The sequence below is a fragment of the Diabrotica virgifera genome, chromosome 10 (genome assembly GCF_917563875.1).
Source record: "Diabrotica virgifera virgifera chromosome 10, PGI_DIABVI_V3a".
In the NCBI taxonomy this organism is placed as follows: domain Eukaryota; kingdom Metazoa; phylum Arthropoda; class Insecta; order Coleoptera; family Chrysomelidae; genus Diabrotica; species Diabrotica virgifera.
The window spans coordinates 59797734-59815113 of NC_065452.1; the positions used below are offsets into that span (position 1 = coordinate 59797734).

Here is a 17380-nt window from a genome sequence, read left to right on the forward strand (position 1 = left end):
ATAAGACAAAACGCAAAAGAATATAGACAGACTTTAAGGGAAAACTATAAACAACAATTAGCAAAGGAAGAGTCAATAATTAATAAAATTAATGAAGAAATAAAGGAAAGCTCTTAGAAGCGGGAATGAAAACTGCCAAAAAACTAAGAACAAAGGAAAATATATTATGTAGCGGGACAGGTAAATTAATGGAAAATAGACAAAAACTAATAAGCGAAAACAAAAGAAACACAGAATACGTAGAACTAAACAAATTTATCAGGAGAAAAACAAGAGAAGATCTAAGAAAACACACTGATAATAAAATCGAGAAAGTCATTGAGAGAAATAAGGGCCTAAAATGTTTACGACCAAATTTAGGGAAACCATTACTCATTTCAATAAATGATATTAGTAAACAGTTCAGCACAAGATACCAAAGAATTTTACATTGGAGTAAAGAAGAATCGAATCCATATTTGACAATCGTATATGGATGTGTAGATATGATTGTGAATTCTGTAATATATGTAAGTGTTGTAGCAATACAAGTGTTGCTTTACAACAATCAATTATAATACTGTATTGAATAGACCGTGTAATCAAAGACAACTATATATATTGCCGTTGGTATCTGCATTAGTATCTAAATTGGCATCGCACTATTGTGTTTTGATTATACTTCTACATTATACTTACTGCAATAGTTCCTTGTCTTGGGTATTTGGTGGATGCCACATATGAAGCTTTTACTGTGAGAACTACAGCATTCATCAAGTTCTTAGCAGCTTGAATCAAAGAAGTAGCACTGTCCAACTGAAAAGAATGATAAAAATTATTAATATATAATTAATCAAACCATAGAAATAAAATCCATATGTAATCTAAATCTAAATAAGTAGTATAGATACTGTTTAGTTTTAAATTAGATATACGGCCTCAAAATGACAACACTGCTTCCTCGCTACCCACCTAATGCACTTGACTCGCGTCGGTCAATGTAACTCATTCTCATAAACAATGTTGCCGATTTTAGCGCTTCCTTCAGTCGGCTATACCTAATAGAAAACTAAATGTATTGTATTAGACGAAGCAATAAAGTACTATAATCGGCCTTACCTCCGAAAAAAAAGGACAAGACGGATCTTAATAATTCTTTTTGCATTCGATTCGTGAATGCACCAGGAAACTTTGTAAACCGGAGCCATGATATAATATTGGAAAAATGGCATACAAAAAATGCATTCTTAAAGTGCATCTAAAACAGACAATAAAAAAATTCAGAACTCGTCAATTATCGGCGGAAATGAGTTCAATTTTGTTACTCGGGGGGTTTTTGGGGTCGCTGAAAACGAATATGACGTCAAAAGTGATCTCCGGAGTACCTGTTGCCAAGGGTACCTACTGTTTACCTCGTCATTAAAATTCATTAAAAAATGAGTCAAAAATCATTACTCGGGGGGTTTTTGGGACCGCTAACGACGAATATGACATCGGAAGTGATTTTCGGAGTACCTGGTGCCCAGGGTACCTACTGTTTAGCTCTCTTGTGGAGTTTTCGACAAAAAATTTATTAAAAAATTAGTCAAAAATAATTACTCGGGGGGTTTTTAGGGTCGGTAACGACGAATATGACATCGGAAGCGATCTCCGGAATACCTGGTGCCCAGGGTACCTACTTCTTATGGAGTTTTCGGCAAATTCATTAAAAAAATAGCCAAAAATCATTACTCGGGGGGTTTTTGGGTCGCTGACGACGAATATGACATCGGAAGTGATCTACGGAGTACCTGGTACCCAGGGTAACTACTGTTTACCTCGTTTTCTGGAGTTTTTGGCAAATTCATTAAAAAATTAGTCAAACATCATTAGTTACGAGATAAACAGTAGGTACCCTGGGCACCAGGTACACCGGAGATCACTTCCGATGTCATATTCGTCGTCAGAGACTCCAAAAACCCCTAAGTATTGAATTTTAACTAATTTTTTAATGAATTTGACAAAAACTCCAGAAAACGAGGTAAACAGAAGGTACCCTGGGTACCAAGTACTCCGTAGAGCACTTCCGATGTCATATTCGTCGTCAGCGACCCGAAACCCCCCGAGTAATGATTTTTGGCTAATTTTTTAATGAATTTGCCAAAAACTCCATAAGAAGTAGGTACCCTGGGCACCAGGTATTCCGGAGATCTGAATTATTTTTGACTTATTTTTTAATAAATTTTTTGCCGAAAACTGCACAAGACGAGGTAAACAGTAGGTACCCTGTGCATCAGGTACTCCGGAAATTACTTCCGATGTCATATTCGTCGTTAACGGCCCCAAAAACTTTCGAGTAATGATTTTTGACTAATTTTTAATGAATTTGCCGAAAACTCCTCAAGACGAGGTACACAGTAGGTACCCTGGGCACCAGGTACTCCGGAGATCACTTTTGACGTCATATTCGTTTTCAGCGACCCCAAAAACCCCCGAGTAACAAAATTGAACTCATTTCCGACGATAATTGATGAGTTCTGAATTTTTTTATTATCTGTTTGAGATACACTTTAAGATTGCATTTTTTGTATGCAGTTTTTCAATGTTATATCATGGCTCCGGTTCACAAAGTTTCTTGGCGCATTCACGAATCGAATGCAAAATTAATTATTAAGATCCGTCTTGTCTTTTTTTTGGAGGTTCAGTGCTTTATTGCTTCGACTATATATTCATAGTATGAGTACACTTACCCCAGATACAATAAGTTCTCCACTGATGTTTTGAACATCGGCTTTAACCTTTGATGTAATGTTCATCTGGTGGCAGTAAAGAGCAATACGTTGCAAATAAGCCAACAAATCTTTTTTGGTGGAACTCTCTGGGCACTGTTCAGCTATTTGGCGAGTAAGTTTATCTAATTTGGTTCCAGCTTCGGAAATCTTTTTAGCCGCATTAATAACGTCCATAGTGGTTTTTAGAGGGCCACGACCCCTAAAAGAAAAATAATTAGTCGGTATCACCAGGAAATAATGAATGAAGCAATAAAGATGGTTAAACAAAACAGAGAAAACAAAAATTGTGACAATATTATAATTGCCGTGCTAACAAATCTCAACAATTATAGGTAATTTTGAGTAATCATCTTATGACGAGGATTGGCAACATGGCATTAGATATTAAACAAAGTGTTCACCATAGAGCGATTCACGTTAAGAACAAAACATTGCGGAGAACATGTATAACATTGACACTATTAACGACAAGTAAGAAAGAACTAAAAATATTACCAATTATACGACCAATATAATAAAAGGGGCAAAACATTTGGGCTTCTAACAAATAAGGAAAAGACAAAATACATGAAAATGGGAGAAGCAGATAAAGATAAAGATAATTGCACATTTGAGATAGAAGGAGAAAATACCTGCGTGTTTAAAAGAGTTAGGGCTATGGTATAGCTTGTTTTCAATAGACACGACCACGGAAAATAAAAAATAAATTTAGTACATACATATATGTATATGTAAATCTCCAATGTAGAATTGGATAAAATGGTTAATATTTAAAGTATGGTATGTAACCTGGGCAATAACAGAGGGAACTGTCAAAAACTCGCAAGTATTTGTCAACAGGTGCCTCCGAAAAATTTTGAAAGTATATTGGCCCAACATCATAACAAATCAAGAACTCTGGAAGAAATCCAAACAAGAGCCAATTGAAATTGCAATTAAAAGGAAAATATGGAATTGGCTGGGACACACCCTGAAGAAGGACAACGCAGACATAACAAAGAAAGCTCTAAAATGGACAGTAGCAGGACAAAGAAAGCAAGGACGACCCGCAACGACCTGGAAAAGAACAAATGAAGCTGACTACACAGGTCTGAGAAAGAACTGGGGGCAGGTAGCAGCTATGGGCAGAGAGAGAGTCCAATGGAAAAGCTTCATGGATGTCCTATGCTCCTTTACGCAGTAACAGGAAATAATCTATATTATGTACTGTAATGAATATATTACTCTTATGTATATCGTACCTGGTAAAATCTGTCATTTCCATCATAATCATACACATGTGCTTAGCAAGAACGATAATATCGTTGCCAGTGTCGTCCCATTTAGCGACCTCACGGTCAAACTTGAGTTTTTCACTCCTGAAGAACTCAACCTGTTGCAAAATCTTCTGTTTATCTTCTTCCGGCATTTTACCCATAGCTTCCTGCAATAAATAAGTAAAACAATCAGTAAAACAATAAATAAATAAATAATAGCAGTAACTTACCCTAGCCGTTGTAATTCCACTAATATCTGGATACTCATCAACTCCATGTTCGCCTGTGTGAGCGCTCGCTAAAAATAAATAGTACCATTTTACAATATGTTCTAGTCTCTATTCAAGGTATCAATATCTATTAAAAACTGCGCGTATGTGTTTAATTTTATATCTAATATTTTCTGTAAAGAAACATTTGGATCATATAGCTACCTTGGAAGAACACAGCCATATCTCAAAAAAAGTAAAAAATGGACTATGCTAGTGAGCAGATTTCAAATACTCTATATTTTTTTGTATGACAACGTCATAAAGTTACTTTATACCTTTGGTCATCTGATGGTAAAAGTGTCGTTAATATTATCATATTTCAGTTGCTACCCAGATATCATGCTGAGTGGATGTAAGTACTTCTTTTATGGAACACTGCATCTTTTTGAGTTAAGTCTTCTTATTAAGTTGAGGTTATGTTTGATATGAGTTGTAGTATTTTTTTTTGAGTTATGTCAGTATTTTAGAACTTTTGAAGTTCTCCAAAGTGAATTATCTCCAAACATATAATTAATAATCCTAGAACAGTTTTTTTAAGAAGAACGTCAAGACGGAAAAATTTTATGGCCTAAAATAGGATTAATGAAGAGTGGGATTGACCATAGCCTTTTACATGCTAGTACAAAGCTAAAATACTAGCATGTTTGCAGTTATGAGTAAAGTTTTTGATATTTTGACATATGACGGTCTTCTTCTAAGGTAGAGATATCACCAATTTGTCAATTAATATACAACATTTTAGCCATTCCCAAGTAAATAATGTTTTCTTTAATTTCGAGCATGATTGAGTTTATGTTGTTCTCTCTCTTTATTTACAAATTACACTGAATGGACATGAAAAAGGTATAGTGATAAATGATTTAATTATTATAAATAAAAACTTCACTTACATTTGCTTCTTGTTTCTATTAGATAGTTTTCATCCAATTCGACATCTTCTGGATCTAAATCTTCATCGGCCTACAATGATAAGATACAATTAGAATCAATTAATTATCCAATAACAGAAACAAATCTGATAGCGAAACAGAAATTACATCATCACTTTGGCTTGGGTGGCAGAGAAGTTCGCATAATTGTAAACGTTTATTGGAATCAAACAGTTTTAGTAGACGGTTTGGAATCACAGGCTCTTAATACTAAAAGAGGAGTACAGCAGCGATGAAATAGCAGTTTACTCCAAATGAATTTTCAGAAATCCACTTTCTCAAAAACAAGCAGGAATAATTGTCAAAGGTGAAGTTATCAATAAATAATTTGTGATATGCGGATGACATAGTACTCCTAGCTTCTAATCAAGAAGATCTGCAAACATTACTTGGTAGTGTCGTTGAGAGCAGTAAGGAAGCAGGTCTGGATCTGAACATACGGAAAACCAAAATACTCGTAATGAGTAAACAATAAATTATAAAACCGTCTTGGATATCAGTTAAATTGTAACGCAGAGAGTCACAGTGAAATTAGATCCAGAATTGAGTAGGTCAGACCCGATTTCAGAAGGATGTCAAGGTATTATGTAACAGAGACCTAAAATTGCCATTGCGGATTCGCCTACTTCCTTGCTACGTGTTCTTAGTCTTACTTTATGGAGTCAAGTCTTGGACTGTGAATAAAAGTGATCTAAATCGCCTTTCAAATATGGTGCTATAGAAGGATTTCAAAAATTTCTTGCATCAATAAGAGAAAGCTGTATATGATGATGATGTATAAATGACTTTATATGTAATATATGTTATGTTCTGATGATGTAATGTTATGCTATCGCTTAAATAAAATAAATAAATCTAATTAAATTACTCTATTCATTAGAACGGCTCTTCTTATTTCTCTCACTCCATCGTAAACAAGTCTAGAAGCATCGATAAAATCGTTTTCATCCACTTCTTTGGGAGGACTATTTCCCAAAGCTTGAACTGCAACTTGCACTCTTTGAGTAAACTTGGGCATCACTTGATCATTCAATACTTTGACGGCTTCAAGAACACGTTTGGTATAAATGCAAGGTTCGTAATTATCCATTTCAGCTGTTACTACATTGCACACCCTATTGGATCTTCCTCTTATACCACTGGCAGTGCGATCCAATGTGTCAGAATCACCTGAAATGATATTTAATATTTAACAATTTCAGCCAAAGGGGTGCTAAGAACCCTCACGATGAATACTAGGACCCACCCAAAAGTAGAACAAATTAATAAGCATAACTTACCTTCTTGCAAGGCAAGTACACATTTATTAACATCTTCCAGAATATGGTTTTCAGAAACAGCCAAAAAGTCGTCGATAGTAGTAATGTCATCGACTGCTTCAGTCAGAAGTCTCACTTGATTCTCCCATGATTGCTTGAATGCGTCCATATTTTCTTGAGCAACTTTACTGCGAGGTCTAGCGGCTAAAATTCTAGCTGCATTTATTACTTCAGGACACAGATTGTCGATCTGAGCAGCAGCATATCTAACCATTTTGACACCATCTTCATTATTAGACATGCTGCAGACAAGGTTAGCAACTTCTACTAACTTATTGGAATGTTCAGTAAATACAACTGCATATTCTTCTACCTCCTTTTCGTTGCCATTTTGAGCTGCCTTTATTAAAACGAGAAGAGGTACGTTGGTTTCCAAGAAACTAAATTAATAAGAAACTCTGATTAATTACCAAAATTAAAAAAATAATAAACTATTTATTTTTTAAAAAGTTCGAAGCTTTATTTCCGAACAAATAAAGACTTCTATTGGGACCAGATTCTGGTAAGTCCTGTATTCGTGCTTTCTAATACTTGCAAATCAGACGAAAGATGAATTAAAGAAGACTAGGGGAAATCTAAAATTGCATTTCACTACATGTCTACTGATCTATTTTGGTTCCCTGTACTTAGTTAGGAGTAAACTAATATACACTCACCGGCAGAGAAAACGGGCACCCCAAAAAATGGGTCATTTTTAATGTCTTGTATTTCCTAAACCTGATGTCCGATTTAAGTAATTTTTTTAATATGTTATAGCCTTATTCTTTATCAATATCGCTGTAATAATATTGTTGCTAGACAGGTGCATTGTCATTGTATACAGGGTGTACAAATCAAACTGTGTTTTTTTCTCAAACTTTGGAACACCCTGTGGAATGTTCTAGCTTTTATAAAATACTAAAATTAAAACCCAACTATAGCCACAGATTTTCTTAACATTCTGTTTTTTTATTCATTCGCTTATGTTGGATAATAAAAAAAGTTAGGCACTTTAACAACTACCCCTGTTTTTCGTCAATACAGGGTGTTTTTCAATAAGTACGGCAAGCTTTAAGGGGTAATTCTGCATGATAAAATAATGACAGTTTGCTTTATAAACTTATGCCCGCAAATACTTCGTTTCTGAGATAGGGGGTGTTGAAATTGTTCTTACAAACTGACGATTTATTTATTGCTCTAAAACGGTTTGTGATATGCAAATGAAATTTGGTAGATTTTAAGAGCTAGTTATTGCGCATTTTTTGGCATACAATTGAGAATTTTATATTCACCATTGGCGTGCATACGGGATATATCTAAAATATTTATACGCGTATGCACGCCAATGGTGAATATAAAATTCTTAATTGTATGCCAAAAAATGAGCAATAACTACCTCTTAAAATCTACAAAATTTCACTTGCATATCACAAACCGTTTTAGAGAAATAAATAAATCGTCAGTTTGTAAGAACAATTTCAACACCCCCTATCTCGGAAACGAAGCATTTGCGGGCATACGTTTATAAAGCAAACTGTCATTATTTTATCATGCAGAATTACCCCTTAAAGTTTGCCGTACTTATTTAAAAACACCCTGTATTAACGAAAAACAGGGGTAGTTGTTAAAGTGCTTAACTTTTTTATTATCCAACATAAGCGAATGAATCAAAAAACAGAATGTTAAGAAAACCTGAGGCTATAGTTTGGTTATAATTTCAGTATTTTATAAAAGCTAGAACATTCCACAGAGTGTTCCAAAGTTTGAGAAAAAAACACAGTTTGATTCGTACACCCTGTATACAATGACAATACACCTGTCTAGCAACAATATTATTACAGCGATATTGATAAAGAATACGGCTATAACATATTTAAAAAATTACTTAAATCGGACATCAGGTTTAGGAAATACAAGACATTAAAAATGACCCATTTTTTGGGGTGCCCGTTTTCTCTGCCGGTGAGTGTATATGAAATGAAAATGATAGTCATCTTATATTTCATTTCGTTCAAAGAGGACCATCATCCTCTTAGGTACGTTTCACTCTCCTTAGGGATCATCGAAGATACTCTAATAAGGATGAAACGTATGTAAGAGGATGATGGTCCTCTCTGAACGAATTGAAATATAAGATGTTTCTCATTTTTATTTCATATTTCTTTTTATGCTTTTGTTGTTTTAATAATATTTATTGGCGTTTCCTTGAGAATCATGAGGAATAGAAATATGCTTTATTGTCATGAAAAATTTAACAATTTTATAGACAAAGCTTACAAGAATCGTAAATAAAAACAATAACAAATACAATTTATTAAAATTAAATAAATCATCAATATAAATAAAACATAATAAAGTGAAATAAAAATCAGTAACAATCTATTGCAAAATTAAAAAAAAAAATGCAAATTGCGTAATCTACCTTAAGAAATTTAATAAGTTAAGCTGCTGCATATGACACTCAAATATAGATTAAGCTTCTACTTATACATAAGAATACTGTGATTTCTTAGTTATTGGTTAAGAAACTCTGCTATTGAATAATATGGTCTTTCAGATAAATAGGCTTTTGTCATTTTACGGAACTTGGGGAAAGATGTTGCAGATTTAAGTTGTAGAGGGAGATGGTTGTATAGTTTTTTTTGCAGAATATAATATAGATTTCTTTACTAACTCACTGGACGGGATCGGTAAAAATAGATGTCAAAGGTAGAATTTCTGGTGAAATAGTCATGTCTAGGTCTTGCTGGAAAGACATGTAGATGTTTACGAATTAAGCAAACAGTTTCTAAAATAAATAAAGAAGGTAGTGTTAGAATCCTGTGATCTTTGAATTAGTTTCTTTAATGTGTTGTTCTTCTGAGGCCAAACAGATATCTTATTGCTCTTTTATGTAATTTCTGTATAATTTGGGGTTCTGTACCAGAACCCCAAAAGAATCAAGGGTAAAACGCCTCAGCCTGACCGGTGCGTGGCATATTTACAAATGCTCCTATACTACGGCACCAGAGTGCCGAAATCGGTTAGCCTTTGAAATACACTATTACGCTACAGAACCCTCATTGATTTCGGCATCTATTAAATTATAATACTTCAATTAAGTTTTGGTGTTTAGTGTTTTAAGTTTTTATTGCAATTAATATTATTGTAAGTATTGTATATTTATATTTCAATTTATGGCTTGAAAAATAGGAATAGAAATGTCTTTTCTTTTCTGAAAAATGTCTTTGGCAGAGCCAATTAGCCAGACTTGTTTGTGATTGATTGCAGATTCATAGTCATAAATTTCTTATTTCATAACATAACTACTACAATATTATTTTTATAGATACATAGGTACATTTTGTTGCTTTACTTTTATTTTTTTTATAGAAATGTCTAAACTGCAATAAACCTAGAATTGTTCTGAAGCTATTTCCTTGTGGCATTTTTATAATCAACTATTTTTAATGATATTGATTGAATATACAGGGTGTCCCGAAAAGATTGGTCATAAATTATACCACAGATTCTGGGGTCAAAAATAGGTCGATTGAACCTCACTTACCTATATACAATAGTGCACACAAAAAAAAGTTACAACCCTTTGAAGTTACAAAATGAAAATCGATTTCTTTTTCATATATCGAAAACTCTTAGAGATTTTTTATTGAAAATGGACAAGTGGCATTCTTATGGCAAAACCATCTTATAACAAAATTATAGTGAAATTTGTCCACCCCATAAAAATTTTATGGGGGTCTTGTTCCCTTAAACCCCCCCAAACTTTTGTGTACGTTCCAATTAAATTATTATTGTGGCACTATTAGTTAAACACAATGTTTATAAAACTTTTTTGCCTCTTAGTACCTTTTAGATAAGCCAGTATTTATTTATCGAGATATTTTGAATATTTGTCGTATCCATCACATATTTGTATAGTTAAGTACGATTGTAGATACCTGTTAATATCTAAAAATTTATTTATAATTTACATTTTTAGGTATGTTTTGAAAAAGAAGCCACATCTCGATAAAAGGTGACTTATCAAAAAAAGACTAGGAGCCAAAAAAGTTTTAAAAACACTTTGTTTAACTAATGGTACCACAATAATAGTTTAATTGGAACGTACACAAACATTTGGGGGGCTTAAAGGAACAAAACCCACATAAAATTTTTATGTAAATATATTAAAAAAGAAGCCGCATCTCGATAAAAACTGGCTTATCAAAAAAATGTCAAGAGGCAAAAAGTTTTAGAAACGTTGTGTTTAACTAATGGTACATAATGATGAATTAATTGGAACGTACACAACAGTTTGGGAGGGTTTAAGGGAACAAAACCCCCATAAAATTTTAATGGGATTTACAAATTTCACTATAATTTTCTTTTAAAATGGTCCTGCCATAAGAATGCCACATGTCCATTTTCAATGAAAAATCTCTAAGAGTTTTCGATATATTGAAAAAAATCGATTTTCATTTTGTAACTTCAAAGGGCTTGTAACTTTTTTTATGAGCACATTTGTACTAAGGTAAGTTAGGTTCAATCGAACTATTTTTGACCCCAAAATGTGTAGTATAATTAATGACCAATCTTTTCGGGACACCCTGTATAATTGCCAATATAAATGAGTCAGATTAAATAAATTATTAGAAAAATTTTTTTAATTAGCAACAACATTTTGTTTATTTTAGTAGTATTTTGTATTTTGACAACGAAATCCGATTTGGGCCTTGAAATGTTAATAAAACAATTTTTTGGTAAAATTGTGGCTTATTATTATTAAACGCTTTTATTTAGTTCAATAGTTAAATCTTTAGACGTTAATTTGACTGCCTTTTCCCCAATGCAAATGAATGAAAATTTGCAGGCATATGCATTCGTGGGAACAATACACGAATAGTCAATAAAATTTTTTTTATGTTTATTAATTGTTTAAATAATAAAAAACGATTTTAATGGAAAATGCTTAAATTCTCTTGTTTTTTACAATGTAAAAACTTGAAACTTTTACAGATTGTAGCTAATTATATGAACTATACATAATTTCACTTTTTACGTTAATTGTTTAGGTTATGCTTCATAAATAAACAATAAAGTTTCAATTTTTTTGCCGATTCAGACTACTTTTCATGTTAGTACATGATGATATATTTTAATGTTTGAAAAGTGTAAGACTAAAAAGTAAAAAATAAAAAAATATGAAAAAAAAAATTTTAAGAAACGCTTTTTTTTAGTTATGAGTGACTAAAATTAAAAATATTATAAAAAAATCAACTAAAAAGCAAAAAATAAAAAAAAATTGAAAAAATCTAACACATTCGTTAAAGAAAAGCGTGGGGCGAAAACCATTTAATTCGATGAAGACGCGCCACGCTTTTCTTTGACGAATGTGTTATATTTTTTCAATTTTTTTTATTGTTTGCTTTTTAGTTGATTTTTTTTAATTTTAGTCACTCGTAACTAAAGAAAAGCGTTTCTTAAAAAAATTTTTTTTTATATTTTTTTCCCATTCAAAACCTAGCATATTTAAGAATGTGTTTTTTGACCCTAACCCGAGAAACAAATAAAACAAAAATTATAAAAAGCCATTGAATAAAAAAGAAATAAATATTTTTTTATTTTTATTTATTTATAGGTACAGATATAATTACTCATACACAGTGCGTCCATAAAGTATCGCAAAAATTCATTATTAACTAAATAAACAACATTATTAGAAATTACCGAAACAGGTCGACTTTTTATTTTAATTTATGATATTTGGCATATATATCATACTAGTGACGTCATCCGTCTGGACGTGATGACGTAATTGATGCTTTTTTAAAGGAGAGTAGGGGGTCGTGTGCTAGCTTATTTGAAAGGCAATTCAATTCTATATTCAATAATATAAATATTAACATAATTTTTTATACAGGGTGTTCTATTTTTTATATTAAATTAATTGACACAAAAAGACGAATGTGCCTAATTTATTTAATTAAAAATACATTTTACTGCTGTCATAAAACAGAAATAATTTTTTTTATTTGGCAAATAACCATTCGCTAAAATTAAATGTTCAAATTGTCAAGAGGCAGGTGGGTGGCAGCTTAAACATTGAAATTAAGCAAAAAGTAATGATTAGATTTGAAATAAACATTTTATTTCTGTTTTCTGACAGCATTAAAATGTATTTTAAATTAAATAAACTACGCAAAGTCTTCTTTTTGTGTCAATCAATTTAATTAAAAAATTGTTTTTGAATACCCTGTATAAATAATTATGTTAATGTTTATATTACTGAATAGAGAATTGAATTGTATTTCAAATGAGCTATCACACGATCCCTATTCTTACTGAAAAAATCATCGATTACGTCATCAAGTCCAGACGGATGACGTCACTAGTATGATATATATGCCAAAAAATCATAAATTAATATTAAAAATCGACCTGTTTTGGTAATTTCTAATAATGTCGTTTATTTAGTTAATAATGAATTTATGCGTTATTTTATGGACGCACTGTATACGAGTACTTATATCTGTACTTATAAATAAATAAAAATAAAAAATATTTATTTGTTTTTTATTCATTGGCGTTCTCGTTTTAATTTTTGTTTTATTTGTTTCTCGGGTTAGGGTCAAAAAACACATTCTTAAGTATGATAGGTTTATTGTAATTTCGACATTTTTATTTGAATACAATAAATTGAAATACAAAATACTTACAATAATAAGCGCAATAAAAACTTACGCACCATAATTTAATAGATGTCTTATAATTTAATAGGTGCCTAAATCAATGAGGGTTTGTAGCGTAATAGTGTATTTCAAAGGCTAACCGATTTCGGCACTCTGGTGCCGTAGTATAGGAGCATTTTGTAAATATGCTGACCGGTGATAGTGGATACGGTAAATGACTGGTGAGGAGCGAACAGCAAAGTTCTGGTACCAGTGAGAGAGAAAGTGTCAGTAAAAACATCTGGTAAACGACCTCCTAGGGACAAAGAAACTTGGCGGTGAAAAGATGAAGAACAGCAGAAGGTTAGGCAGAAGAAAGAGGCTAGAAAGTGGTGTGAGGTCTAAAAAAGAGAATGATAAGGATGCATACAAAGAAAAGTTATCAATGATCAATTTAGGAGACATAGGTGATTTTAATGCACATATTCGCCAACCCAAGACAGGACATGAAGCAGTACATGGGGGAGACAATCAACGTATTACATACAAAGTGGACAAAAACACTTCTAAATGGATTATTCCATGACAAAAAAAGAAGATATATATGAATGTAAGGATTGCAAGTTAATAGTAAGTGAGACAGTAAGCCAAAAACAAAGTTTCTTGTACTGGACATCGAAGTTAAATAGAAATACTTCTATTGAAATAGTTGGTAAAAACGTCAAGAAAGAAGAAAAATAAAGAGACCTGGTGCTACGTGTACTCGATACTACAATATGGATTTGAAAGCTGGACATTGAAGAAAGTACACATAAATAAGCTAGTCATTTGAAATGTGGCGTTACAGAAGGATGTTTAGAATAGCATGGACACAGAAGAAAACGAACATGGAATAATTGCGAGAAATGGGCAAAGAATGCGAAATAATAAACACAATAAAAATAAGAAAGTTACAATATCTGGGACACGTATGTAATCAGGGGACATCGATATGAAATGCTGAGACTGAGAAACAGGGAAAGATAAGAGGAGGAATGAGTATAGGAAGAAGGAGAGTGTCATGGTTGAAGAATTCAAGGGACTGGTTTAAATGCAGTTCTATAGAACTCTTTAGAGCAGCAGTAGATATAGTAAAGATAGTGGTGCTGATATCCAACCTTCGATTAGGATACGTTAAAGAAGAAGAAGTTCTCGGACGCACCAAAGTTTAGAACTCACTATATTTACCAAACGCCCCCTCCTGAAAATTTTCCGAAATATAAAAATTGTCCAATTCGACAAGAATAACGGAATAAAACAAGTCTCATGATGGAGGTAATATTTTTTTTAATGGTAGGCCCAATTACTATGGTTAGAACTAAAATTTCCGATGGTAAGGTTAATTATTTAAGCCGTTTACAAATACTCACTATTATTCCATGCAAACTATTCATAACGTCAATAATTTATACAATTTCCAAAGAATTCTAAAAAGTTTTTACCGACTTTCTAATCATTATTTAATGAGTTTTTAATGCTGTCATCTTCCACTACAATTATTATACTTTAATTTCTACTACTTTGCCTATTTCTCTGGCTTTGTATTATTAAATTACTTTTACTTATTACCCACAAGTTAATAAAAATCAGGATTATCTTTAAAACAATGTCTGAAAAAAGTATATGGCCCGGTGCAAGAGGAAAGCGACACATGAAGAAACGACGAGGTTAATGAATTGAATGAAGGTTACTACGATATCGTAAGATTTGTGAAAAGTCTGCCATGGCCAGAGACAAGACTATGCAAAAACAAAGAAAATATAATGGAAGCCGATAGTAAGACGAAATAAAGGCAGACTCAGAGCGAGATGGTTGGATAACGCGGAAGACGATCATAAAACCATGAACATAAGACAATGGAGAAGAGGGCGCAAGAGAGACCTGAATGTTAGGACATAGCCAGACAAGCAAAGACCCATCCAGAGTTATGATGCCAAAAGAAGAAGTTGTTAGATACTTGTCTCAACGAGTGTCTTGGGAAAATCGTTGACTACTAAGATATTATAGAAAGATAACAAGATATACAATATTGGAAATAAAAATTTTTCCAATGGGATATTCTTCATTTCCTTTACTGACAATGTTCCAAAGAGCAGATAATTGCAATAAAATTTTGAGCTTTTTACTTGAGCAACTTCATGCAGGGCAGATCAACAACAGATGCCATTTTCATTATAAGGCAACGGATGGAAAAACACAGGAATAAAAAAACAAACGCTCATATGGTATTCATTGATCTTGAGAAGGCATATGATGAGAGATCCTCGAGAGATTATGTGGTGGGCCCTCAATAAGAAAGGAGTCCCTGGTGAATATGTACAGATTGTGAGAGATATGTATGAGGGAGTAACGACTAGTGTTAGGACAAGTGTGGGAGAGACTGATAAATTTCATGTGAAAGTAGGATTGCACCAAGGCTCGGTGCTTAGTCCGTATTTATTCTCATTAGTTTTGGACCAGATAACAGCGAAACGACAGAGTAACATTCCATGGTGCTTAATGTATGCTGATGATGTCGTGTTAGTAGGAAATAGTAAAAGAGACTTAGAACAAAAACTGGAACAGTGGAGGCAAGCTCTGGAGGAAAAAGGTTTAAAACTTAGTAGGACAAAAACAGAGTATTTGGAATGTTCATTTAAAGATGGAGTTACTACAAATAAAATGGTATCTTGGGATGGTGAACTGATTGTAAAAAGCAATGGTTTTAAGTACCTAGGATCGGTATTACAGAGTAATGGAGAAATAGATGGAGATGCATGCAGTAGAATTAGGGCTGGATGGATGAAGTGGAAAGAAGTGAGTGGTGTGTTGTGTGACACAAAAATTCCAATGAAGCTGAAGGGAAAATTCTATAAAACAGCCCTAAGACCGGCTATGATGTACGGAACTGAATGTTGGGCAGTGAAAAAGAAAAAGGAATGAGGATATTAGGGGAAGTTTAGGTGTGGCACCAATTGATGCCAAAATGAGAGACATAGGTTGAGATGGTTTGGTCATGATCAACGTCGAGACGTTAATCACCCAATACGAATAATTGCTGAAGTGCAGGTTCCTGAAAGGAGTAGAAGAGGAAGACCAAAGAAGACTTGGGGGAGACGATTAGGCAGGATATGATGGTAAAAGGGGTTAATATTGATATGACCCAAGATAGAATTGTGTGGAGAAATGCAATTATATTAGCCGACTCCGCATATGGATAAGGCAAAAAGAATGATGATGATGATTAGAATATTATAACTTATGAACTACTTACCTGTCAGATACATGATCTACAACAGCTTTTCTCAGTTGTCTTCTTAAATCCTTAGTCTTTCTACCCATATTGTCGATTGCTCGTATTAGGCTCTCACTTTTATCTTTATTGCCCATCTGAAAAAGGAATTGTGTTAATTTCAACGTAATGGGGCTTAATTTTGAACAAAGAGGAAGAGAAAGAGAAACATTTATGTGGGTGGGTAGGTTCATTGTAGCCCTTTTCGGATACTGGACGTTTTTAATATTCAAACCAAAGTTTGAAATTTAATAACTTTCAAAAACAACATTGTATTAACAACATATAGAAAAATAATTTTTAGTTTTTGTGCACAAAATATTATGGGTAACGAAAAGCATACCAAAAGCAAAAACCACATTTATTAGATACAATTTTGATTCATTAAAAGTATACTTGTCACAAAATATATTGCATAAATACACTGGGGTGCAAAATTAACCAGACACCTTCAAAATAAGTCATTTTTGATGTCTCAAATTTTCTAAACCTGTTGTCCGATTTAAGTGATCTTTTAATATATTATAGCCTTATTCTTTAACAATATTGCTGTAATAACATTGTTGCTAAACAGGTAAATTTTCATTGTATACCGGGTGTACCAATGAAACTGTGTTCTTTTCTCAAACTCCGCATCACCATGTGGAACATTCTGGCATGTATAAAATACTCAAATTAAAACCCAACCTCATGTAGCCTCATGTTTTTTTAACATTCTGTTGTTTGATTCATTCGCTTATGTTGGACCATCAAAAAGTTAGGTACTTTAACAATTGGCCATGTTTTTCATCAATACAGGGTGTTTTTAAATAAGTATGGCAAACTTCAAGGGGTAATTCTACATGAAAAAATGACAGTTTGCTTTATAAACCTATGTCCGCAAATGCTTCGTTTCTGAGATAGAGCGTGTTGAAA

At 32.9% G+C, this 17380-nt stretch overlaps 1 protein-coding gene across 2 annotated transcripts in view; it reads right to left on the reverse strand.

Moving 5' to 3' along the window:
* LOC126878496 (catenin alpha) overlaps positions 1-17380 on the reverse strand; it is a 94540-nt gene that overhangs the window by 6173 nt on the left and 70987 nt on the right. For both annotated transcript variants that reach the window (XR_007695680.1, XM_050641246.1), the window contains exons 4-11: positions 16448-16563; positions 6488-6906; positions 6076-6377; positions 5169-5238; positions 4237-4304; positions 3992-4173; positions 2709-2949; positions 679-795 (exon numbers count right to left, since the gene is read on the reverse strand). Coding sequence is in view for 1 of the 2 variants with exons in the window: in XM_050641246.1 (XP_050497203.1) it covers positions 679-795; positions 2709-2949; positions 3992-4173; positions 4237-4304; positions 5169-5238; positions 6076-6377; positions 6488-6906; positions 16448-16563 (1515 nt within the window). In the remaining variant the exon portion in view is untranslated. The remainder of the gene's footprint in view (positions 1-678; positions 796-2708; positions 2950-3991; positions 4174-4236; positions 4305-5168; positions 5239-6075; positions 6378-6487; positions 6907-16447; positions 16564-17380) is intronic.